We start from the raw sequence: 26,676 nt of genomic DNA, 5'->3' as shown, positions 1-26,676 counted from the left end.
AGCTGGAAGAAGAGATGGCTTGGACCTAAAAGTGTAAAAATGCTTGATAGGAGGGCGCAAAGAAGACAAAGCCAGACTCTTCTCGGCTGTATCCAGTGAAAGGACAAGAGCCAATGGGCACAAACTGAAATACAGGAAATTCCATTTAAATATAAGAAAATGAAAAACTTGTTCACTGTGAGGGTGGTTGAACACTGGAACATAGTTGCCTAGAGAGACTGTGGAGTCTCCTTCCTTGGAGATACTCAAAACCCAACAGGACAAGGTTCTGAACAACCTGCTCTACTTGACCCTGCTTTGAGCAGTGGGCTTAGACCAGATGATCTCCAGGGGTCCCTTCCAATGGCCCAGCAACTCTATGATCCTGTGAAAACTCATGTATTCAGGTTGGATTGGACTGAATTACTTTAAATGGATTTCTGTCTAATGGATCAGCAACATGTTCAGTGCTAACAACTAGGTCTTAAAGATTACCAGGGTATCAAGAGCTTGGTTCAGGTAGAATTGCATTAACAGTACAAATGTTTTCCAAAATAACAACTTATAAATCTCAGAAAAAAATGCTGTTACTACTGGGAATTTAATTTTTACTGAAGGTATTTAGTCAGATACCTGAGAACAGGAGAAGTTGTCAACAATTTAAGGGCAAACCAATTTTTCACAAGAAAGATTTCATATTATCCCCAAACTGACAACAAAGTCTTGCTTGCTGAGAAGAGACATTCTAGCTGCCCCAAACCAAAGTCTGATAGGCACAAATGCAAATACTCAATTTGGAGTGCCTTATACCATACTGAAATTTGGCAGGAGTGCAAGTAAGATCTTTGCCTTTTTTCTTCTCTAAGGAAAAAGGTTCTAACTACACTAGAACTAAAAGGGATCCTCTAAAAAGAATCTAGGACCACTTAACATATGAGTGAGATACTGCCCAGGAGCCATAGTTCATCCTGCCAAAAGCCTAGCTGTTTGCTTTTCTGCAGCTTCTCGGGTTTTGTTGTATGGACAGAAACAGTTTTAACTACTCTTTTCCTGTTCTGTGCAAGAGGACAAACTATAACTTTCAAATGCAAGACTAGCAATACCGTCTTGATATACACCCCTGGTACACACCTGCACATAAAGTAGAAAAACTAACAGATTTTCTCAGAAGATCAATCCAAATACACACTAAATATGGATAAACACTGCTATACAGCTGGATTTCAAAATAAGCTTCAAACTCAACAGAAGTATAATAATAAAGGTTAGGCAAACGTTAAACATCACGGAAGTATGTGGGAAAGATTTAGATTGACAAAATCAAGTACTGAACAAAAGAGAAAGCCTTTATCTTAAAAGAATACTAAATCAGGTAAGAGCACTCCAGCTTCTGTCATGAATACTGACACGGAGCTGTATGCTAGTATGCACATTAATTATACTTTCAATGCCTTACCAATCAATAAGATAGATGTCTGGAGTTAAATTATTTTTTTTGAAGTGAGCAAATAGCTTTGGCAGATTCTCTTCAAAGAATACCTCAAATGCGGCAAAGTAAGTCAACATCTGGGAAAATACAATGGGGAGAAAAAAGCAGTTAGCTGTATTAATGGGTTTAAATGTATTATCTGTTGTTGGATTAATGCTCTTCAAAAACAGGATCATATGAGTTACATGATACAATAAAGAGCTAAACATTTATATTAAGGACAGCATCTGCAAGCACATAGAGTTTAAGATCCACCCTATATACTGTTCTCATACTAAACAATAAAATTATTGGTTTGGGTCTTGGCCAGCTGCCTTTGGAAAGAAAAATACCAGCAGGAGATAAGTTATTTGCTGATTTCTCAAAAGAATTATGATAACAGAATGGTGCTTTAAGCTTGTGGCAGTAATTTAATAATACACTGAATAAAATCCAAGGCCCAATGGATTATAAAATGAAATAAGAAACTAAAATAATTTAATAGTCCATAGCAAGCGTGAAGCATCCAGTTGGCTCCAATCATAAATCATACGCTAATATCAAAGCTTCTTTTATACCATATGTTTTAAAATAGGGTAATAGCCTTTCTATTGCAAAGAGGGAGAGACAAAGTTCACACAGAGAAGCCAAAGATCAAGACAAAACACCTGTGGAAGGGAAACAGATTGTAACTCCCATCTGATACCCTTGACTGTACTGCTTTTAACACAAAGACTTTCATGTTATTTTAAAATTTGAATATTTAGGTCAAATTTCATAACAGGGGGCACAGAAAAAGAAAATCTTCCAATCCAAGTAAGAGTTAAAACCAAAAGGCTTTTTAGCTCCCCTTCTCCCTGTCCTCTTAATATTATAGGGAGAAAAGTTAAGCAGAGTCCTTGAATGACTCAGTAATTTTAATTACAATATCCCAATAAAAACAATAAAGAGTGGCTGTGATTTCCTCTAAGTATGAGTTGTATCAGCATGCTTCTCCCCAAAACACCATGACAGTAAAGGGAAAAGAGGAGCTTTTTGTATGAAATCCTTTTAAAGGATGACAGATTTGTTTCCCAGGTTTTTTAATGTCCTTACAGAAATTTTTCCCATTTCATCTGAATAAAGTGACAAGATGGTGGACTACCTTCATTAGCAGCAGCAAATAAAAAATTGACCCTAGTAGTCAGTAAGAGTATAAGGCTTAAAAGCCAATCAGAGATGGTTATATGCTACAGAAATAGCCATACAAAGTTATGTAAAATCTCTGAACTATCAGTTACTGAGAAACAGCTTCGTGGCAAACATGACATCAGAAATCTAGAAAGCCACTTTAGAGAACTGTACAACTGAAACAGCTTCCCAACACAGGTTTTTAAATGCATGAAATCCAAGCAACACATGAGATCTGTGAGTATAAAGAATGAAGCAGGTAATGCAACAGACAGTCCTACTTCCACAATGATTTGTTTACATGCTAGCACCACAGTAAGAGTTCTACTAAAGTGTTTCAAAAGTACATTAGAGAAGGGATCTTACAAATAACTGCTACAATCACATCTACTGATAGTAATGCAGGCAGCTCTATTAAAAATGCAATAGCAGTTCAGGTATTTATCTTGATCAAATCAACATTCAACAAGACATTTACTTTGTAGTAATTAAAAAAATAGTCTAGTTTAATGAAACTGTAACCAACAAAAAAAATCAAGATTAAATTACTATCACTTTCACAACTAATTTATGCCATTTTTTTTAATTTATTATATGTTAAGACAAATCAGCATTTGGTTATTAATATTGGCTATTACTGACACAAAAAGATGACAGCAGACTGCAGATCAGTGTATTAACCACAGGAAGCCTAAACTCTCACTTTATGCCTCACTACTTTGTTTGAAATATTAGGTACAAAGTTTTCCTTGTGCTGTGAATCATGGCTTTGTAATTTCACAATAAGTTAATATTCTTTCATGTATCACCATCTCTACTCTTCTGCAAGCATTCCTTTATCATCTAGCATCCATTTAGCAGGGCTAACAGAACTAAATGGCACTATCCAAGGGCATACCAAACACCACTATTTCAGCTAAAAAAAAATAATCTTATTATAGCAAATTTAATTCCAAAATCATCTTCACAAGAACCATATTTACACACTGAATGCATGAGCATGTCCTCTTTTTTGAAGTACAGTAATAGAGATGACTGATACTGCTTCTAGCAATGCTGTCTGCGCTGTGGTACACCTCCCTATGGGCATTTACAACTGATGAGATTCAGGGACTGCAATAGGAAATTACCTACTGCTTTTCCAGCAGGAAATACTGATAGGATCCCTAGTGTCCTACTGTTTAAGCAGCAAAAGTGATTGTTGTTGATGTCATCCATTCCCTTTCTTTATTTCTCCCATTTGAACTCTTGAGAAGCAGATTCTACTTTCATAGTGTGAGAAGGTAAGTAAGTGAGAGGGAAATACAGAATGCCATCTATTTTACAAAAAAGAAAAAAAACCTTTTAAAGTAAATTAAAAACACATTTCAGGAGATGTGTCTTATTTTACTATGGTACACAAGTAGTCCAGTGTACATACTAACATGGAATTTTAGAGACTCTAGAGAGAATTGGGCAACCAGCTCCCACTGAAAATTGGAGGGGTCTGCTCGTGTGATTCCCCCAGGCTCCTTTTCAAACCCAGCTGCTACAGTAAGAGATGGGAAACCTGGTTCTCCCTGTAACATTCTATTTTTAGCAACGTATCAGTTTGGGATAAAAAGCACCTTCAAGACACTTCTTCCAACATTAAGGTGTTTTCAGCTTTCAACTGGAGCACTCAGTTTGAAAAACACCTACGATAACATTCTCTTAACTATTCTCTGAGCATTATAAAATAGCAGCTGAACAATTTCATTCACCTGCCGGTTCAAAAAGGTTAGTGGGGTGGGTTTTGGCTTGGTTTGGTTTTTTGAGGGGGTGTGCGCATGCGCATATGTGTGTGTTGGGGTTTTCTTGTTTATCAAGCATGCTGCTTTAAAATAAATTCTGACTGACTTTCCAAGCTACTGAGCCCATCAATATTTTTTTTAAACTTTCCACACACATATCTACAACACGTAGATTACCGTTTTCTTGCATACTTACAAGGCCATGGTCCACACGGAAAAATGCCATCTGACAGGGTTTATTTAAAAGGTTAGAAAAAGCAATGAAGGCATCTGCAGTATCCAAGTTCAAGATCAATACTGCTGCTATGAATGACATGCCCTGTACCTAAAGAAAGAAGAAATGTCACCATTCAGCAATAACTGTATTCTTCCAAGAATACTGCCTCATTTTGTCTTCGTAATCACTAGTGTTTAATGCACTTGCTGAGCTGCTGAATTTTGTGAAACGTTCAGAAAGGCAGGATTTTTTAACCCACGTGACCCTTTGGTATTGAATGTTCAGAGCATAGAAGCTAATAATCCCCATGTTGCCTCCTTTCAAAGACTAAGTAAAACTCCTAAGACAGGCTAGGATGACAGCACTTTCAAATATGCAGAAGATTTTTTTGAAGAATAAGCTATTTATAAGTAATTCCTCTTCTCCTAGGGATGGGTCACAGATACCCTTATTTGTGGAAAACTGGACTACAGCCTTAGAGACAAAGCCTGCTCTTTCCTTTTTCAGTCAATTACCGGCAGCTACAGACAACTGCAAACTGCAACGACTCATTTGACAAGCAGTAGCATTTTAAGATTAAGCTTATTTCATTTACCATAAGCTCATGATGATGTTGCATCTTTCTACAAAGTATGCTATAGAATCAATGCTGAATCTAGGCAAAGCTCGCTCACTCAGAGGGTGTAGCACTGCCATTGCATAGTCACACGGACCAAGGTGTGACAGTCCTTCTTGCAAACCTGAGGAACAAGCTCCTTCCCAACACAACAACAGGTTCCATGCCAAATAAAGCACACTACCTGATCTGCCCTTCTTCTAGTTTCCCAGCAGTCACACTCAGCAGTTTTTGCCAAGCATCGCATACTACTCAGAGAATAGGAACATTATCTTTCTGCATTTGCCTTCTCTAAAACAACTGCTCCCAAATAAAGAATAAGCTCCTATATATATCTCTGCTCTGGGAAAAAAGACTAAATTAAGTATCTGACATCCAGTCAGTCCTCTCATAATCACTACTTCAAATACTTTAAGAGAGCTCATGTAGCCTCAATGGGCATTGCTTTAAAAACTGTTCCAGAAGCTCACAGTGCTAAGGCACAGAAATGCCTACCAAGAGGAGTAAGAGACTCAACAGGAGAGTCTCAGTAAGACTGCCGTTAAGAACAGTATATGTACTTCAAAGGACCAATTTAACTACATCTTCTATTTTGACTTCCATTTTCAAGCACTACAAATATGTACTTTTGAGGATTCCAATTACTTAACCTGTTAAAAAGCTTAAATGTAGCAACAGAACCATTATATACACTTCTCAAGCATGTACTGGAATAGACGAAAGCCCACAGAAACCCCACAAGTATCCACAAAATCATTTAATACTGGTCTACAAAGGACTGATTAACACAATCCTCCCTCCCTCTACTTCTCCCTCCCCACCCCTGAAAAAAAATTTCTTCACTTACATAGCCCACATCAGGTCTGTAACAAGTATAGGCTCCTAAAATACTGTGCAACGTGTCATGGTAAGGACCACCCTATAATTAAACAAAAACAAGACAATACATCTGAGTATATAAGAAACGTTAAAAACCCTTCAGTACTACAGACAGTATCTATTACTTCTGATGAAGGACACATTATTTCCCTATGCAGCTCTGAACAGCCCCAAGACTTTCAATGTAATTTTGCCTTTAAAAGCATGAAAAAGCCTTCCATACCCTATTTATTACAAACGCATACAGTTCATCCAATACATCAATTACAAATTAAATCCTCATACAAGAGGAATGTAAGCCTAAGACATTCCTTATAGCTTAGCAGCACTTTGACAGTAGTGCCAAGAAAGCAGGAAATAGTTAAAACAACAACAATATGCCATAACACACAGAGAATATCAAGAATGACACATATAGCTAAAAAGAATTTCATACTGTTGGCTATTAACAGCTGCCATATCTTACACTAAGTACTGTAATTGGCTGACAAGTTCCAAAGGGAAAAGTTTTTCACCCAAAAATGTTGATTTATCACAATCTAAATTTTTTACAGGGCTGCTGCAATTTGTGTATAGAAGGACAAAATAACCAGTTAAAATGAGTTGTTAAAGCACACCAAAAACATACAAGTTAAATTGGTTGCGCATGGAACCAAAAAAAGGCCACCAAATCTTGCTTGCTTGCTTGAGTTGTGCTCTCTCTCACTTACTGTGTATTTGCAACCCAGCAGTGTTGATTCACTGACTTGGAAACACTCACCTGCATCACTTCATCAGACAGAAACCAGCATGAACTAGGCTAGATGAATGATGATTATCAGCCAACAGATTGGGTTTTTGCCTCTTCCAAATGTGTATTACCTTGAGGTTACTCTTTTCTAGATTATTTCTAGTTTTCCAAAATCTTTAGGAACTTTTTCCTCTCAAGATGTCTACTCCTTCAGACTTGAACTCAATGGGCTGTTTCAACCAAGGAACAGGCAAGATTATGTAAACTTAATTTCTCTGAGAAGTCAAGACAAAAGTTAACATTGCTTACTTGCTGGAATATACAGAGATTAGGAAACGTTCTTGAGATATCCAGTTTTATTAACTCCAAGCTTGCTTCTCTGTCAGCTGCAGAAAATCCAGCATCTACAAAAGCCAGAGTTACTGCTTTTATTACATAGATCAGTGTACACTTTTTTTTTCTCTCCCAGTTACTTTTGCACAGTTCATTTATTTTGACGCAAACACTAGGGAATAAGGGCATAGACAGGACAATTCCCTGAATTCAGCACACAGGCTAAGAAGCAAGTATGTCATGACTCAAAGCAACCCTACAGTGCACACTGACCCTCAATATGTTTTGAAGTGATGGGGGGAAAGACGCAGGGCAAGGCAGGCCAGGCACTTTACTGGTATCTGCTGACAAATCATTAGACAGACACAAGCCTGTTAACCTGTGATCCCTCGGCCTCAACAAGGCTTCCCAGTGGCTCCTGAAGCAGCTGCCTCTGTGGAAAGGTTGTGGTGGGAGAGAGAAGTCCTAAAGCAGCAGCATTTGATGGATGCCACCTATCTCTACTACTGCCAGGCCTCCTTCCAGAATCATGTTTATTTACTCTTTGTATGTGTTGTTAAAGATCACAGACGCTGCAATACATTCTCCATAACTGAAACAGATCTCACACAAAATAAATTTCTGAAGTAATAGTTTTCTTTCTGATATCAAAAAGTTTTATTTTTATTTTGTCTGTTCTGGTAAGTAGAGTTGAGAATTACCTATGGCTACTTATTGAACAATCAAAAAACAAGAGTTGTCACTAGCCACTGCTTACACCAGTCACATGAGCATCTATGCTCCAGAAAACAAAGTGCAAGAGCAAGCTGGAAACATACTAGATGTCATCTTATTTAAGATGCAGACGATCTTAAGAGAACAAAGTAGGGGATTTCCAATCAAAAATATTTTTCTGTTGATAAATGCCAGTATGTTTGTTCTCCTTTTTCTGGTCAGCACAATTACTTACCAAAGGCAATTTCAAGCACCTGCACATAGTTTTATACTCTCTCAAAAACAGCCAACTCCTCCAATCAATTAGTAAATCTCTAACCACTTTGCCTGCAAAAATAAATTGGTGCTCTCTGAAACATACCCAAGAGATGGGCTCAAAGCTGCAATAAGGTACTAAAATGCAATCTTCTGCCGTAATTTGAGTTTCAATTCCAAAACTACAGATGCAGCAAAGTATTTTAATGTTGCAATTCAAATTATAATCCCCAAACTTTCCTAGTTTTCCTACAAATTGGCATCAAATAAGAACTGTACCTATAGATAGTTTATAAAGAAAAATGAACAAATGCGTTTTATAAGAGAACAGAGATTCATTGAGAAGAAAGAATACAGCTATTTCTTGCTTCCACAAAAAGTTTTCTTTTTACCAGACACATCTTTATAGATGAATTTTTTGTTTAAAGTTTGTGATTTCATTTTAAGGAACAATTTTACAAAATCTCTTATTCTATAACACAGCATAAATCATTCATGAAAAGCATACCTTCACACTCTACTTCAGCCCCTCCCGTGCTAAGTGATCGCCATTTCTCTTTGGCACGAGCCAAGCAAATATCATATAGTTCTGGAAAATGAAAAACGGGGAAAACAAAGTCCACTATTTGTATATGCTCATGTCCACTGTAAGGTACTAAATACCTACCATACAAGCAATGCTGCCCCAGTCATTACAAGTAACAGTATCTCTAACATAGTAGTTGAACTTCTAAGTAGGTTATGGTTCTGAAAGACTTGTTCCACTGACCTGTAACTTGAGATTAAGTGAAAAGAAAAGGCAATCTAGGAACAAGTTGCATTTTATGTTCAACCATTTACTTTTCTTACAGACCACTGATGTTCAAAATTATAGTCTGATTGGATAATTGGGATAAGTCTAGAAAATTCCATTTAAGAACTACACCCAAGGTAACTAAGCCAAGCACAGAAAAGCAGCACAATACAGCAGGAGTACAGGCAGCCTACCACATCTCCATGTTGGAATTAATTACATATGTTAGTCTTTCAGAGCTGTGTTTTTCTGTACTCCAGAGTAGCACATTATTTCTATTTTCACACACACATATAAACAAAAGTACAAATTTTCCCAAGGGTCTTTTAGTCTCTCACAAAAGTAACATCTTTCTCTAAATCAAAGGAAGCACACTACATGCGTACTCATAGGCATTACGAAATTAACAACAATCCTAAGTTTCAAAAAGAAAAAAAAAATCTTGAGTCATTAATTCTAATCATTTCCATCTAACATCAAAGCAAGACACAGCAACAGCAGTAATCAGAAACAACTCACAGCAGCAATCCCAGAGCAGCTATAAGATTAAAAGAGACTCTATTTTTGAACAAAACATGTCAAAGCACCACAAAAAAGAGTATAACTAGATAACATCTCCTCACACCCACACATCAGGTTCTGATACACCCTAATAAACACAAGGCTATCCCCTTACTATTTCTCTTTGTAAGACAATGTAGACAAAACAACAGTCTCACCATGGGTGATGTTTAACTCGTTGCCAATTGCCAAGCTCCAGACTTTGCCTCTCACACTTGGTGGAATGCCCTGCCACCATAGCTCTCGAACTTTACGGGAACAACACCTGTTTAAAGTAAAACAGATTATTCTAAGAAATATTTCATTGCCAGCTGAATTGCAAATGCATCCTCCTACCACTGCTGAAGGTGTCCAAACCAAAATGAACATGAACAGGCCAGGAAGTCAAACACGGTTTGCACATGCCCATTCTTTAGTACTATTTTGCTTTGAACTGTAAAGGAAAGCTTACCTCCTTCCAAGTTAATGGCTTATTTTGACAGAAGCACTGCAATCACAATATCTGTAATCTGCAACCACAGTTGACCAGCAAGATTCGTAGGGGACCGAAATAAACAAACAAAAAGGAAATCCCTATCTATGCCACTGCCTATGCTAAATGCTGGATATCTCCATGTAAGATATACAGAAACAAGTCATGGAAGTCTACCCTCTCCCCTCTGTCATCATCCTGCTGTGCAAATGAGACATGCAGTTTCCCACCCAGCTTTGCAGCTTTAACCATCCAGAAAAATGCATGAAGATGTAACAAGTAATAACTTTTAGGTGGGAGCATGAAAGACATTTTAACAGAACACAGGCTTTGAAATGGCTAGAGCTAATGTTCATCAATCTGAGAGCCCAGAAGGAGGAACAGAATAGCACCTAAGCACCAATGAAAGTTTGTGGTAGTGACAAAACCCGCAACAATCCATTTATCTAAAAGCAGATTCTGAACTTAAATGTAAAATAGCTAATACATTGGGGAACTTCTGGATTTATAAACCAGTACAGGAGAAGGTGTCCTTATTTTTACAGCAGCCATAACAGACGCATCTTCAAATACTAAAGACAGACATATAAATCTACAATTTGCTTATACTTATTACTTCAGTTCTCCAGAAATGCATTTTCCAACAAATTCTGTCCATGTTTTTAACATATATTCTCAGGACAACTGAGTTCCACGATTAAGCAAATTGCAATTGTGAGTGCTGCGGAGGGTGGTTTATGTTGTTGTTGTGCTATATTCGCGGGTCGGGGCGGGGGGGGGGGGGGCTGTTGGTTTTTTTAAGATGACTAGCAAAGTCCATGAAAAACCTGACAGCGAAGGTAGCTTACCAATTGCCTGTGCTGTGTCTTTGTAGGAAATCTTTTAGCACTTAATTTATTTTTTTTTAAATAACTTTTTCCCTACTTCTCTTTTCCATCACTTGATTATCCCAGCAGGTATGCCACTCTGTAATTAAAGAGTTTTCATAATACCATACACGTACTTCAATCTACATCTGATATTATAACATCAACAGCTCAAGTAGCCAAGGAAAGCTCATTTCTGATAAATGCATGGTGGTCAAGCATTATGCTTTCTGCTTTTACATTCTCTACCACAGACCACTTCTCAGTGTTTCACAGTTTCTGACTATCCTGAACCTCCATTGAAGACAAATAATAAGAATTAGAACTGCATCACTTCCAGCCACCCTGTAGAAATAATGAAATGTATGTTGCTTATTTTCTTCGTAGCTGTCCAAAAGTGACTTTCAAACAAAAGCTTCCAAGACCATTTAAAATTATACTTGCTAACTTTGTAATTTATTTTCAGAATACAGACTCAGCAATTTTAATTAAAACTCAGTATAACATACTGTCTTACATAGTTTCCCAGTTGGGCAAGATTTCATTGTTCCAAGTTAAAACAGCATTGCCAATGCTGTCTTCCAGTTTACAGCGTTCTTCCAGTTGTTTCTTTCTCTTCTGGGCTTCCTTAAGCTCTGCAGAAAAGCAATTTCCTTTTTAAGTTAATAAAACCAGAAACCAAATATTCAGAGTTAGCTAGTCATGGCTATTCAGCCATGTAAAAGCACACTATATTCACCTAAATGTACAGTGGACTGTTCAAGACACACAGCAAGCTAAGCACTAGTGCCAATGTGAATAAAGAACAAAGTGGAACTATCCATAAGGCTCATTTTCGATGGATGGAACAAAGGGATTTGAATAATATAGGGCTCCTTTGACCCTTCAAATCTAACCACATTAGTAACTTTGAATTAGCATCTCTGACAGCCAACAGTCCTACCTAGTAGGCCAGGTCAGAGTATTTCCTAATAAAGCCTCACCCCCTTTTTTATGGCAGACTCAAAAATACAGGCTAGAATAGCACAATTTTTAAATTTTGTTTTCACTCTTATGTGTTGTCTTTGTAAATTATGATTTAGATATATTGTCAGGAAATCACAAGAGCCACATTTTTGATGCTTCTTAGCATACGGTTAATCTAAATGTCATACAACACAAATATATATCTGCTGAAAACCTTCAGTTCATTAAAAAGAAAACATTTTTCATGTTTAGTTTAAACACATTTTACATTTTTGCATTATCACTCAGTATTTTTGCTTGCATCATTAACTACTATTTCTTCCGCCAGCAAATTTGTTAGATATGCAATTTAACAAATGCAGGCAGATACTCTTTATAGCAGCACAGTGGAAATACAAGATGTGTGCGTGCACGCACACACTGTTTACAATATGGGAAGGTACTGACCTGGCAAGGAAAACTAACCGAAGAACAGAAGTACCATGAAGAACAACTTTGGAATGAACACACACAACCTGAAGGGTCTGCTTTAAAGCCCAACAGAAGCTGTGCCTGAGCACAGCTATACCGACTGTCTTAGAATATTTTCAGTTTTGATACGAATTCTTTGTAAGCCTGCCTAAATGCAGGGTTTGAATTTTTCTCTAAACAAGAAGAGGGTGTTTACACTCTGATTTCCTGACCTCTACACAATACATCACTCTTCAAAGCTGTTCATCTGGAGTGGCTTTAGGGAAAATGGGTTTGTCAGGGTATTTATCTGGACAGAATGACATACTCTAGTCCAGTGAAGACAGCACAAGGACCTGGCCCGTAGCCCAACCTGAGCATCAACCCATTTCTCCCAAACCATCTACCCTGTGTGCAAAGAAAGAACAGAGTAACTCCTTTGGACTACTACACATTAAGTAGATATACTAACATGGAAGTCACATGAAGTTAGAACTTCACTGGTAGGTATATGATGTTCCAAACCACAAGAGGCTATTTTTATTAACATGTCAACTGCAGAAAGCAAGCAAGTCCTCTGTTCATATCACATTTGCACTGTTTCATACGGCTCAGGGGTCTGCCAGCTGGAAAAAAAATATTTCCAGTAGCTCTCACTGGACACAAAACTTCTATGAGTCCAGATGGTCAAAAAACATCCGCAGAAGGAAACCACTACTGTCAGCTCTACCTGATATGCATGGTACAGCGTTACTGAGACACTTCTGTGAACCATGTCAGACAAGAAATTATGAGCAAAACCTTGGGAAAGCTGTAAATTTTAAGTGGGAGACAGATTATCAAATATACATAACTACACACATTTTCCTATGTGGAAAATTATGTATTTACATACTACAGCCTGAACAAGTTGTTCCCAACCTGAAACTATCAAATATCCTGTAGTTAGCTAAATAAACCTAGTCTTCACTAATTTCACTGATAATCTACTTCAATATATTAGTAAATTTTTAAACCAACAGATGCCACTCAGTTATTTAAGGGTTACAAATTAAAAAATTCTTTCCTGCTGGATTCTAGGATTGTTTTCTTTTTCAGCTTGGGGTGGGGCTTTTTAATGAAACTACCTCCTCTCTCTTCTCTGGATTGATTCTTCTTTGGGGGGGAGGTACAGATCCCTCACGTTACAGTGCAACAAGACTGACACGAGTGCATTTCAGGTTTAGAAATACCCCTTAACTTTACTTCTCTCCTCTGAAGACAAGTGTCCTGGTTTCAGCTGGGATAGAGTTAATTGTCTTCCTAGTAGCTGGTACAGTGCTATGTTTTGAGTTCAGTATGAGAAGAACGTTGATAACACTGATGTTTTCAGTTGTTGCTCAGTAGTGTTTAGACTAAAGTCAAGGATTTTTCAGCTTCTCATGCCCAGCCAGTGAGAAAGCTGGAGGGGCACTAGACGTTGTCACAGGGCAGAGCCGGGGCAGCTGACCCAAACTGGCCAACAGGGTATTCCATACCATGGGATGCCACATCTAGTGTATAAACTGGGGGGAGTGGGGGCAGGGGAATCCCCGCTCGGGAACTACCTGGGTGTCGATCAGTGGGTGGTGAGCAACTGCACTGCGCATCATTTGTACATTCCAATCCTTTCATTATTACTGTTGTCATTTTATTAGTGTTATCATTCTCATTATTAGTTTCTTCTTTTCTGTTCTACTAAACCATTCTTATCTCAACCCACGAGTTTTACTTCTTTTCCCGATTTTCTCCCCCAACCCACTGGGTGGGGGGGGAGTGAGTGAGCGGCTGCGTGGTGCTTAGTTGCTGCCTGGGGTTAAACCACGACAACAAGAAATGCCATCACCTCTTTTTTTTGCTTGAACCACCATTTCTTCGTATTGTTGTCTGTGTTTCTGAGCTTCTTCTGCTGGTTTTGCAGGGAGGTTCCTCAAATTAAAAAAAAAAAAAAAATCAGTATTTAAAGTTGGCATGCCTGTCTAAAGAAAATTCTAGACACTTCTAAAAGAAAAGCATATACTGCTTCTTGTCAAAATATCTGATCAAAGAGTAGAGCAACAGATCCCTGGAAAGAATTTTTTTTTGCCAGAGTCAGCAGAAGAGAAGGAAAGAACACTGACCAGCTACGACTACTTTTATACACAAAATATGCTGAGTAATTTCCTTATGTTTGGTAATTTCAGCATTTTTATTATTAAACCAACTGAACCCACAGGCTGATCTTCATAAATAAAGGGAATATACTGGTATATACCAAGCTGGTAGTTTTGATTTAAACTGATCTCTACAAATAAGATGCAAGACCGTACTTTCTCTTACTGTGCACCTCGTTTAAGACTTACATCCACAACTTTCTCTACCCATGCAGTAATGACTCCCTACACCAGCTTACTTTTTCCCTCTGCTCTGTGAGGCCCCATTTCTATTTTAAAGGCTTAACTCCTCCCCCTCGCTTCTACAGCAACAAGTGGCACTAGAGTCATCCTCTATATATTCTCCAGTTATCAACACCAACACAGCCATTTTGATTTGTGATTAAAGTCTGGACTGGTAACATCTCTGCCATACAAATACACATGCTTATATGTCAGACCACATTAACTTTAAACTAATTATATTTGTAATTAACATAACCACTAGGTATCTCATACAACTACAGGATCACCAAAACATCAGAACAGGAAATGACGATAAGTATTTTGTTCTTCTGTATTGTAGAACACTGTATTGTACTCCTAGGACAGTTTATATCTTTGGTTAATAAAAAAGATATGCAAAAATTCACTTTCACATTCCTGTAAGGTGTCACACATACGGCAGCTGCTAGCCATCAACACAGTCACCATTAATAGTGGTATGCTTTACTATTTACATCATCATATTACCTGTACAGTATGCATAGCCATGTCATACATGCCTATGAATATTTTTTAGAATCAGGATTTTTACAAGAACAAGAAAAGTGGATTTTCACATTAATGTCATTGTTAACCACAGAGGACAACCTACTCTTTTCCAATTTCATTTCTGTAAATTGACCAGCATCTTTATTAAATCCAAGTCTTTATAAGTGGTGTAAGCTGAGTAAAGTTTGGAAAAGAAAACCAGATAAAACAATGAAAGTTCTCCTAGCTTAAATTCCATCACTCAGATTATTTGTCCTGTCTCTTAATGACATCACCATACATGTGAGATGATGTTTAGTATCTATCAAAATTCAACTAACACTCTTTCCAGTTAAAGCTAGAGGGACTATGGAATACTTACTGATTTTTGCTACAAGTTTTATCTAAACCTTACAAGTGAGTGCAAAATCAAGAGCAGCCATTTCGGAAAAAATCTCACTGCACTTTTCTTCCAGAAGTCTTAAATCTTTTTGTGATAGGAAATAAAAAAGAAATTACTTAAAGCCTAATAGGTAAAAAAAAAAAAAATAGCATGCATCTAAGTAAACAATTAAAAAAGATTCTCTAGAAAGATTCATCAGACGACAGCACTGTTGTCCAGAGCAGTTTTCCCTACTAGACAAAAGAAATGATGATTCAGTTGTTTAGAAGCTTAAAAATACCTTTTCTGCTAGAAGTTCCTCAGTCTATCAACAGCAGGAAAGAAAGCAAAATCTGATTGTTATCCTGTAATGTATAACTACTTCAATCTATCTGAACACTGTACTTCTCAGTTTATCTCACATAAGGAATGATTTTCAATAGACAGGTTTTAAATACAACAAATAAGCTAGTACATATTGTTTCCAGCTGTACACAATAAAACCTGCTCTAACAAACAATCACTCTTACATTGTTCTAGATGTCCCAAGCAGTCGTTACATAGTCTACCAGTCAAGCCAAAAAGTGTCTTAAATAACCCTACGACTAGACTACTTTGATATGAGCATTCTTCACACAGATTTGTTGATGAAAACACAGACCTATGTTATGCCAGCTCTTTACATCAATGCACAGCTATATTAAAAATGCAGACACCATGCCTGTAAAGCTGGGTACCATTCATAAATTGACTAAACATGACTGAATTCGTGTAATTCAAGAGCAAACCATGGTAAAGCAGTTGTCAGTAAATTGTTACTGACTTAGCCTGCATATGCAAGAATGTCCTTGCAGTAACAGAAGCATGAAACAACTTATCAAGTACTTGACAACCTTTAAAATGCAATGCTGAACCCACTGCAGAACAATCATATTGTTTCATTATTTACGAAGGTGTGGTCTTTCTCTGTGTAAACACGACACCATATCCTTGCTTCTCAATTTCTTTAACATATACCAGCTTCACTTTTATGCTTATGTTCTGTCTGGGAAAATAAAAATCCCTTATTTGTGTTTAGGAGGTAGAATTACTCAAAACTAGAGCTCTGCTCTTCTAATTACCTCCTTTCACACAAAGCCATTGTTTTTATTATAAAACAGTTACTTTTGTTTGAATAATTTTTCTCATAATCATCCCACTTTCATATTCACTTGCCTGAAAAAAAACCCCACCTACTTTAAATTTTAAATCATCTGTTTACATTAGAGTAATCAAATACACACAGTAAGAAAAGCTTTGCTAGCCTAATTTTAAAGAGACCCTCATTGTGGTACTTCCAAAAACTTACGCTGGTCTGTCCTCTAAAATAAGTGCTGTAGTGGAGAGTGGTTCAAAATCAAGATTCTTCCTCACATTCTGTTTAGGAGAGAGTGGTCTGTGAGCTCTTCCAGTTTTTTCTTCATATTCCTAGAGAAGAAAAAGACAGGGCAAGTTACGAGAGTGGAGAACACCAAGGTGATGCACATAAGAATTTAAAAAGGGTCTACAAAAGTCTTCAAGATAATGCTTTCGCATCTCTGCCCAACTGCAGTCCCTTTAAAGCTTTTCCACTGGAGGAAGCTCAGAACTGAAAACTGTTAAAATTTATGTTCAGGAGTGAATTTTGACGTTTTTTTCCATTCCATTTGTAGAAGCATCTTAACTTCCTCTGACTGACAGCCTGCTTTTACAAAGTACTGCTAAGAATCAGCTTACAAGCAGCAGATACTAGCTGAGGTACAAAATAAGCCCTATGTAAAATATTTTTTGTTTGATTTACATGGTTTTGAAACTGAAGCCAAAACCAGCCACAAGCTCCTTGTCTTAAAATCTCATGGTAAGATTTCTCCTACCCAAGCTATTTTCAGATGCAAGAGTTCAATGATGGCAAAAAAAAAAAAAAAAAAGGTTAAAGTCACGGTTAGTCAGAAACCCCACACTTGTTACGGTGCCCTGAAGTACAACAAGCCTAAATCGTAACAGAGCATAATGTATTAACTTGTGTTTGTAATATAGACACTGACACACCAGAGCAAGACTAGCAAAGAGGCACCAAGATGACTCGGGTCTGGAGCAAGTGACACGCAAAGAGAGGCTGAGAGAACTGGGCTTGTTCAGCCTTCACAGGAGAAGGCTTTGTTGGATCTTCAGTAGCTGTGAACAGTAGTAACAGGATGGTGAAGGCTGAATACAAGTCTCTGAGGCGCCTGTATAAAGAACACGAAGACAACAGGCACAAACTGCTACAAGGGGAATTCTGGTCTTAGGAAAAAAAACCAACCATCACTAGGAGGGTAGTGAAACACTGGGACAAGTTTCCCAAGATGTGGTAGAACCTCTGACGTTGAAGGCATTCAAAGCTCAGGTGGATGAGCCCTGGGAACCTGGTCTAAGCAGACTCTGCTCTGAGAGGGGAGTTAGCCCCTCAGAGGTCCTTCCACCCTTAATTACTGTTTCACTATGATCCACATTAGAGGACTTGGCATCACATGTACCGTGCTATTTTTGTATTTCCTACAAACATTGTTTTGGAAGACAACATACCAAAACCACGACCTACTGGGATAAAACAACCTTTACACAACTTCCATCTACTCCAAAGCTTGAAGTACCATAGCAAACATGAAGTATTCAAAGTGTCAGTGATATACAAACAACAAACACGATTAAACAGTCCTACAGAAAAACCAAATCCATATTACAGATATTTTGCATTCAACCTTATTATGAATTTTGCCACTTCCAAAAACCTGCTTTCACGTGTAGCTTGTTTATGCCGTTTCTATTAAAATAAAATAAAAAAAACCCTATACTGTGAAAACTAATCATTGCAAATGAGCACTAAATTCCAGCCATAGACTTTTTCCCGTTAGCACAAACAGCTCCTCAAATGGTACCAATTTCTTTCTCTCAACCTAACCTGTCAATTATGTCAAAACTTCCTTGGGCAATAGAGCCAGCCTTTCCAACACAATCAGAACAGCCTGGATCATTCAGAAACTAAAACAGGATCCCTACCACTTGCAGAAAGGCCTTCTCCTCCAACCCCACCTTAAAAAAAAGGATGGATGAAAAGCACACATGAGTGCAGAGCAACATGGATGTGGTTTTCTACTCTTGTCTCGTACAATTCAATTCTAGTTCAAGCTAGTTCTGTGGGACTCATAGATGCAGGTCTGTGAAGGTCTCGGGAGATAGAAAACCCCTCTTTTTCCTTGCTAACTGGGCACTGTCTCAACAATCAATCCTATGATGCCAGCATTGCTGACAGGAAACATTGTCATGAATTTGGAATGTCTGGCTCATTAATACCAGTTAATACAGCTATGCATGACATCAGTTTGAAAGCAAGGAAAAGAATCAAGAAAAACGTATTTCAACCACTGAATAGTACTTAGCTTTGTTTAGTAAAGGGATAGTGCTCATGCTGACAAAGCTATTCACTAAAAAGAAAAAAACCTCCAGTGAGAAAATAAGCAAAGAAATCTAGTAAAAAAGGTATTGTGATCGACAGCTAAGACATTATTCTTGCATTAATAATTCCTTGCAAGCGCTGATAGTGACCAGTATATGAGTGCATCATCATAATGAGCTTCAGCTGCACCATCAACTGCAGACTATATCCACTGTGCTGACAGGAAAGAAGCAAATGGCTATACTTTCTCCCAGTTTCTATTAGAAGACTGTTTTTTTATTATTAGCTATTTTTCACAAATTAACACCATCAAATATTAACCTCTATTACTGTTTCCACAGACAAGGTGAACCCTGACCCTAAATCTAACATTTTTACTCCTTTGAGACACTACTAGTGAAAGAAAAACCATTTTGCATCCACAAGCAACTGCTAATATGCAGACATCATCATATCGATCTCCCTAAAGCATCACAGAACTTGACATTAAAACACATGCACCCAATGCTTATTACAATAGAAGTTACTGCTTAATTTTGGTTTACGAAAATTATTTTCAGGGTCTTCTTTCACTGAAAGCCAACTGCAGAGCAAAATTGCTTTTGGAAGGCGAGAAAAACTGTATACACTGGGCTGCAATGGGGATTTTATTCTGTACAGTAGAATTAACTTGGAAATCTCATTCAGCTAAGCACAAAGTCTTCCACACCAGCACTAAGCATATCATTCTTCCAAGAATTTCTTGGTTAAGGAACGCTTTATTTTGGAATATGCGTGGCTAGTTACAGTATTGGCACACTAGTACAGTTATTCAAACCTCTTAAAAGAGCAAAAGCCCACCCTGCATTTCAGCAAGCATTCACTGACATGTTCTACTCAGCACTACCCTACAATAAAGAAGCCAGACCAGCACAAAAATGGGAGTGGCACATTTTATCAGATTACAAGTATGAGTCCTTTGTAGTAATTTCATCCTTTTCAGTGGCAGCCAAAAAATAATAAAATTGTCTGTTGGTGACAGTCGTTATCTACAAGACTGTTTTTTAATCAGGGAAAATTAAAAAATAAACAAAAAAAACAACCCACGAGCCCCAACACAACAAAACCAAAACCCACCCAAAATTCACAGAAGACAAAAGCTTGTGAAAATGATCTTTTATTCCAGTACGAAGAGAATGCAATTTCAAACAGAGTACAATGTATGATACAGCAATGAAGCAGATTGAAGCCTCCACAAACTCATATTAAGAGCATCTGCTGACTGAGCAAGTAGAAGTATTTGCACGTACAGGCATACTGCAATAGGCTGAACCACACAATAGCTCATTTTAAGCTTTTTATTTTTTAACCAGCCTCAAATCTCTCACAGGTACAAATAATTCAGCATCTGTTTAAATCCTGTACTGTAATTAGGGGTTACTAACCTGATGTAGCTGCAAGTTAATTTTAGGATCAATTTAGGATGAGCTGGTCATTTACAATTTAGAATACATCCTTATCGCTGAGATCACTTAGGCTTTCTTCCAGGTTTCATCTTAACCTATTCAACATTCAGCCACAATAGCTGAACTAGTGTTTGAAGATGTTCTAAGAGAGCGTGCTGTAGATTAAAGCACCGATTTAAAAAAAAAACAAACACCCCAAACAAAAAACCCCAAACCAACCAAACAAAAAATCCCACAGAAGCACACACCCCCGAAACCAAGTTTAATTCCGGGTGGAACCTGGCCGCTTCGCAGTTGAGACGCAAGAAGCTCGAGTTGTGGTGATCCGCTGCAATTCTTCGAGCAGCTAACCTGCAAAGGGATCCTAAACCATCTCTGCAGAGGCACACAAGTGACCCTCCAGAACACAGGGCAAGTGCCAAAAAGATCAACCGCGCTAAGCGGGAGAGGGCTGTGTGGCTTCTCACACGCACCGAGCCTCCCCGGGGACCAGCGAGCAGCACGGCATGGCCGAGCCTGCAGGAACACCAACTGCTCTATCAAGGTCATCTTGTTTTGGTGCTGTTTGTTCGAAGGTAACGACCCTCCGACGAAGTCGAATACGAAATATTCGTGCCAGGTGCCGGAGTGGCAGGCACCAGACCGCTCGGCTCTCGCTCCGCCGCTAGCCGCCTTGCGCGGGACGGGACGGGACGGGACGGGGATGGGAGGCGGCCGCCCGTCCGTTCCCAGGAGCAGCCTCCCCGCTCAAACGTCCCGAGCCCCGGCCGGCGTGGGCCGCCGCCTTCCACCCCCGCCGGGGTCTCGCCGCCCCGCCCCGCCTCGCACAAAGGGGATCCCCTTCCCGCGAAGTTGGTTCCCTGCCGGACCCAGCAAGGCGACCTACAAGCGGACAAGGCCGGCTTTACCCCATTCGCGCTGAAGTCCGCGCCCACCCATCCCGCCTCCCCCCGACCCAAGCGCCCAGCAGCCAGCTGCCCGCCCTGCCCTGCCCGAACCCACACCCGCACCGCGGCCTGGCTCACCATGAAAGCTGCGGTCCTTCACAGGCAGCGGCGCCGGAGCCCCATGCCCGCCCCCCGCACCGCGGGCCTGGCTCCCCGCCGCGGCGCCGCCCGGGCCCGCACGGCCTCGCGGGCCGCCCGCCCCGGCCCGGCCCGGCCCTGCCCTGCCCGGGCCGCCCTCCGCGGGCGGCAGCGCCTCCGCTCTGCCCCGCCCCGCCAGCCCCGCTAATCACCCGCGGAGCCGGCGCGCCCGATCGGTTCTCTCCGTCTCGCCCAGCGCTGCCTGAGCACGCACGGCGGCGGCCCCAAGGGGAGAGGCGGCCCCGAGCCCTCCTCGCTGCGCGGGGGAACCGGCCCCGGCCCCGGCCCCGGCCCCGGGGAGGCAAGCGCTTGCCCTGCTCCACCTGGCACAAGCCTTCCGCCTCTCGGGCCGCCCGAGCAGCTCTTCCCGGCCCGTTTCAGCCCTAGGTCCGAGGTGGGTAACGGGCAACCTCGCACCAGCTCACGTGCAAGAGCCGCCACGCTCGTCTTCGCCGTGGCCTGCAACTGCGCGGAACTGCGTGCTCCCCGCTGGTTTCCCGGCCCCGCGTCGGGCCTTGCGAGGCTGTGCCCTGCTGAGACTGCCCCCGTCACCGCGCCGAACAGCTCCGTCACCGCTGGAACTCGCCAGCCCTTACGTCAGCCCCGAAGAAACAGCGGCCGGTGCTGCGCTGACGTACCTCCTACAGCATAAGCGCCTTTTCAGTACAACTCGCGCCCTGTCCTCTTCAGACAGCTCTAAAAGATAGACACGAAAATCTCTTCCGTGGTTCGGACAACTTCCACGTTGCGTCTTGTCAAGTATTTTGCCTCAATCCAGATGAGTTAACTTTGCCATTCTCCCTTTGGCCCAAAGCTCTGTTACCTAACTCGGGGGAGATACCCAAGTCGCTGTGGCACCGCCGCTGGTAAACCCACATTTTGTCCTATTAACTATTCATCTGCAACTATCAGTTGTCCTTTCCTCAGCACTGTACTAAGGATTTCATACTCCTCGACCTCATTGACTACGGTTTGCAGCTGCCAGGCTGCATTGCTCATGGCCTTTGTCGAGGCCTGATCCTGAATCACAAAATGAGAGCGGCAAGGACAGACTGAAAACGACCGAAGTCACTTAAGTATTCTGCTTTCAAGAGGTGGCTTTGCAAAAGCTGAGATAACTTGTTTTCTCAAAATGGCTAGCTGTTACATCAGCTGTTGTATTCAACCTGTGACTTCTCATCTAGCTCATGGATGCAGCAATATTATACCAAACGAGGAACAGCTCAGTCTTTAAAAGTACTTCAGCTTCATTCCTGCCACCGCCAATTAACCGCAGACATCTGCCATCCAAGCATCTAGTGTCAGAGCACTAATAACTACCACAACCGCAAGTCAACGTAGCTCATGAAAAGCACTACAGACTCCGATGCTAACGCTTTTTCTCATTAGCTATCTGAAGCAGTAAATTATCGCACATATCAAAAAACATATATGTAAAATTACAGCTGTTAACACAGAAGAAACTTAAGATCATGAGGAAGAGCAACCTCTAGGTAGACAACAGTATTCCCGTGGTAAATCTCTGTGGTTTCACAGGCTGAAAATAGAAAGATATTGCAGCTCTCCTGGACACCGGAAACAGCCATATGTTGATCCACAAAAAGAGGAGCTCAACCAACTATGCATTCTGCAACACACTGATTGGGAGAGAGTGATGCCTGGTAACATAGGAAGATAATTCTGTGGGGTGAAAAGCTAAGCATGCTCTGTAACTCAAACCATAGCTAGCCACACATTACACAGACAGTTGGTAGCAGTCATTATTTTTGGGCTGCCGCAACTGTAAGAGTACCTGAGGCTACTCGAACAAGTTAAGCACAAGCTTTAGTTACACGAGATTTTTCCCACCTCATTCAGTATGCGAGATAGGAACTGGACCAGGATTGCACAAGCAAACAGAAAATTGTTTTTTCCTGGGTTTTGAGTCTGACTGCTACCTTAATATTGCTTCAACGTTCCCTTCTGTTCCTTCATAGCTTTCTACTGCATGTCCATCTCTCCATCTGCAATCTCCTGCTTTTTATTTATGAAGTGGTTTACCAGATAAATTTACGCTGGTACGCAGCCAGGACTTCACTGCCCTCCCTTGCCCTTCTGGCCCCTCGCAGCAATTTTTTTGTGCCACCATTAAGTAGTTGTGTGACTGTACAATACACTAGACTGGGGAAATGATACTGCTAAAAACTAACCTTTTGTTTTGTTGGATTAGTTTGGTTACTCTGGCAATGTCTGCTGTGGGGCAATGTAAATGTGGAAGGAAAAGGAGCAAGCAGCAGGACTGTTTGTTTCAGAAGCTTAACTGAAACCAGCAGATCATGAAACCTGTGACAATCTTCAGGTCGAGAAACTAGGATCTGATTCTTGACATGGCACCAGGCCATAAAAAAGTCATTTTAATGGAGGCTCTTACATACACAGTAATCAAAAGAGAACTTAGGGAGACTGTCACCTCAGGCAAAGATCAGATTATGATAATACCCTTCAAAACTTAACAGAAAGAGAATACAAACTGCTGAGCTCAGATATTAAACTTTCAAACAACTCCTTAAGGGATATATATGAAGGCTTTTTATGTAACTCCAAAACCAGTACAGAACTATTCTGAAATGCAATTAGTTTATCAGTTACTGATCTAACAACCTGAGAAATCCAAGTTGCATGCGCACCCTGCACACTTTGCCAAAGTGATCTGGCAAGTTCTACAATTAATTAATGGTTCAAGAACCGTCAGCCCTACTTGCTTTACCCATTTCTCTACATATTTAATCCTCTTACATTATAGAAAGGATACCAGAGCAGAAGACAGCAATGTGATGACAGAATTTGACTGAAATAATGTTAACTGCGTGAAGTTTTATCTTCCACCAGGACATCCTTCTCATCTGTTAGTACCACAGTATTCTCCTGTTCCGTACTTAACAAATTAGGAATGCTTAAGCAACATAAGGGTAAGAGGCTATAGCCAGTTCACATGAGGAAAACCTCACACTAGCTATTTTTAGGCATCATTTCAAGTGCTCTGAAATTTCCCCCTTTTCCCTTGAGAAGTGTCTACTTCTCTCTTCTGATTACAGGTGATACGGAACTTGGGCTTGCAACTGTGGTCCTATGCAATCACACTGAAGTTAAATGAATAAAATAATGCACACATCTTCCAAAAGGTTAACAGTAAAGAGAGAACCAGAAGCCACATACCCTGCTTTGCAGTCCTGTGCTCCAGCCACTGGACTATTTTAACAGTTTTTACACATACATATTTTTATAGCATCATATTTTGAGCAACGGAGGCATCAAATTAAGGAACATTTAAAACCTAGGCCTAGATAAGGCCAAGTTAGGTCTTCCAAGAAAAAGCAACAGTTTGCTGTTTTGGAATCTCACCTCTAATCGTGCAACGTGCTACGTATCAGATGGTTCTCACCCTCAGGGTTCATGTTTCATTTGTGTTATATGTAAATAATTTAAGTGCTTTTTGGTTCACACAGAACGACATGCTTTATTAAAAAAAAATGGAAGGAACCTAGAATAGTTCCCTATATTTGAAGTAGAGACAAAACATACCTATGAACCATGTGGCTTAAGAATGGCTTTTCATTGTCAAATGCAGGATCTTTAATCAGACTGTAACAGCATACTGTTACAAGTGACTCCAATGTGAGTCACAGTAACAAAAAAACCCCCTACTACTTAGAACACTGAAAAGGATGTAACTTGATCTGCATATACAAACATGTGCACAGCTTCCCTATATACTGATACTATCTGATACACTGCAGTATCAAACAAGTGGAAACATCTACAAGAAAGGCTTCTGGCAGGGCAAGCTGCTTGAATGCTTGAGCAAGAGAATACAAGCTAAATGGGTCTTTTACTTTTTTTTTTTTTAATGAATATCTACCAGAATAAAACACTACCAACACCTGCTTTCAGCATATCCCTTAAATGTCACTTCCAGGGACTGGGAGTACACTAGATATGGACTTCCATGTAAAAACATAATTTTACATAAACTGTCTGTGCACTCACTGATCTCTCCGCTTCAATTTTCTGTATAGCCTCAGCACCATACCTTTCCAAATAATCTCTCAGCGACTTTTTCTTCCAACATTTCACATTAGTGCTGATGTTGCAGAAGAAAACTTATCCTTCCTATCTAGTCTCAAATAACATGCTCTTCAATCTGGCTGAAGAGCATGTCAGAACTGTCCCCCTCGCTCTGAGTGAGACACAGAAATAAAAAGACTCTCTATGCCACGTCAGCTTCATGCTGACGCCATTCTGAAATGGCCAAGGCACCAGTTAACTCCAGGATATAGGAAAGGAGTCACAGGAATATGGCATTTTATCTTGCAAGTTCTCAAATCAGTTGCAAATACCACCTCAAGTACTTGCAATCTTCAAGGCAGCGTAAAAGTCACCCAGGAATACCATCTACTCTGCAATGCACAACTCGTATTATTATGCTGTTCAGATACCCAGCACAGCATACAGTTACTATCTTTGTTTGCAAACGGCTGTCAATGTAGGTAAGTACATGCAGGCTTGTATAGCCACATGACTTCAGTACATACACCAAACTAGTGGGAGAAAAGGTACTTCACTTGATACTTTTAACCATATTTCACTTCCCCCTCTTTTTTCAAATCCCTCTGCTAATTTCTATTCTGCTTCCTCATCAAGATTTGGGCATCCCTAAGGATCTCTGACCTTTTCAAGTCTGATACTTGTCTGCCCTTAGAAATGATAGAAAAGCAAGGCGATAAGTCTATTGCACTAAAGCCTCCTTGAGTGGTTTTCTAGATCCATGTTTGCTTTTGTGATCCCCAAAATTACCCTTGAAGTGGTTACTGGTGCCAATTTTTTATGTGTCTAATAAAAGCTTCTTTTGTACTCATACTGATAGTGTGCTGCATATTATCTCTCATCATCTGTTTGGACTGGTGGACTCTTGTGCATTCTGTTTTTAGTTTTACAAAAAACTGTATCAACATGTAAATTTTCCTGAATATAATTTTCTTTACAACTTAAGGTTCAGTCTTGAGAAGAAAAGAGTGTAGCTTTTTAAAGCTACACACAAATATGAATAAAATATATGAAGAAAGGCAACATACCTTCATAGTCTAGCTTAAAGCAATAACTATTTCCGTGCTTTAATATTAATGAAAC

General features: G+C 39.9%; 1 protein-coding gene across 3 annotated transcripts in view; it reads right to left on the bottom strand.

The window, feature by feature from the left end:
- TBC1D14 (TBC1 domain family member 14) overlaps window positions 1–26,676 on the bottom strand; it is a 75,180-nt gene that overhangs the window by 15,709 nt on the left and 32,795 nt on the right. For 2 of the 3 annotated variants that reach the window (XM_069794182.1, XM_069794203.1), the window contains exons 4-12: window positions 16,875–16,993; window positions 14,106–14,188; window positions 11,343–11,460; window positions 9,646–9,752; window positions 8,642–8,722; window positions 7,141–7,235; window positions 6,070–6,141; window positions 4,586–4,714; window positions 1,436–1,545 (exon numbers count right to left, since the gene is read on the bottom strand). In XM_069794182.1, the coding sequence (XP_069650283.1) occupies window positions 1,436–1,545; window positions 4,586–4,714; window positions 6,070–6,141; window positions 7,141–7,235; window positions 8,642–8,722; window positions 9,646–9,752; window positions 11,343–11,460; window positions 14,106–14,188; window positions 16,875–16,993 (914 nt within the window). Of the gene's footprint in view, window positions 1–1,435; window positions 1,546–4,585; window positions 4,715–6,069; window positions 6,142–7,140; window positions 7,236–8,641; window positions 8,723–9,645; window positions 9,753–11,342; window positions 11,461–14,105; window positions 14,189–16,874; window positions 16,994–21,450; window positions 21,593–26,676 lie in introns of those variants that run through there. The other variant, XM_069794192.1, reaches the window with a different exon arrangement.

This window comes from Haliaeetus albicilla, chromosome 1, assembly GCF_947461875.1.
Source record: "Haliaeetus albicilla chromosome 1, bHalAlb1.1, whole genome shotgun sequence".
NCBI lineage: Eukaryota > Metazoa > Chordata > Aves > Accipitriformes > Accipitridae > Haliaeetus > Haliaeetus albicilla.
This window is presented reverse-complemented; position numbering and strand designations above follow the sequence as displayed.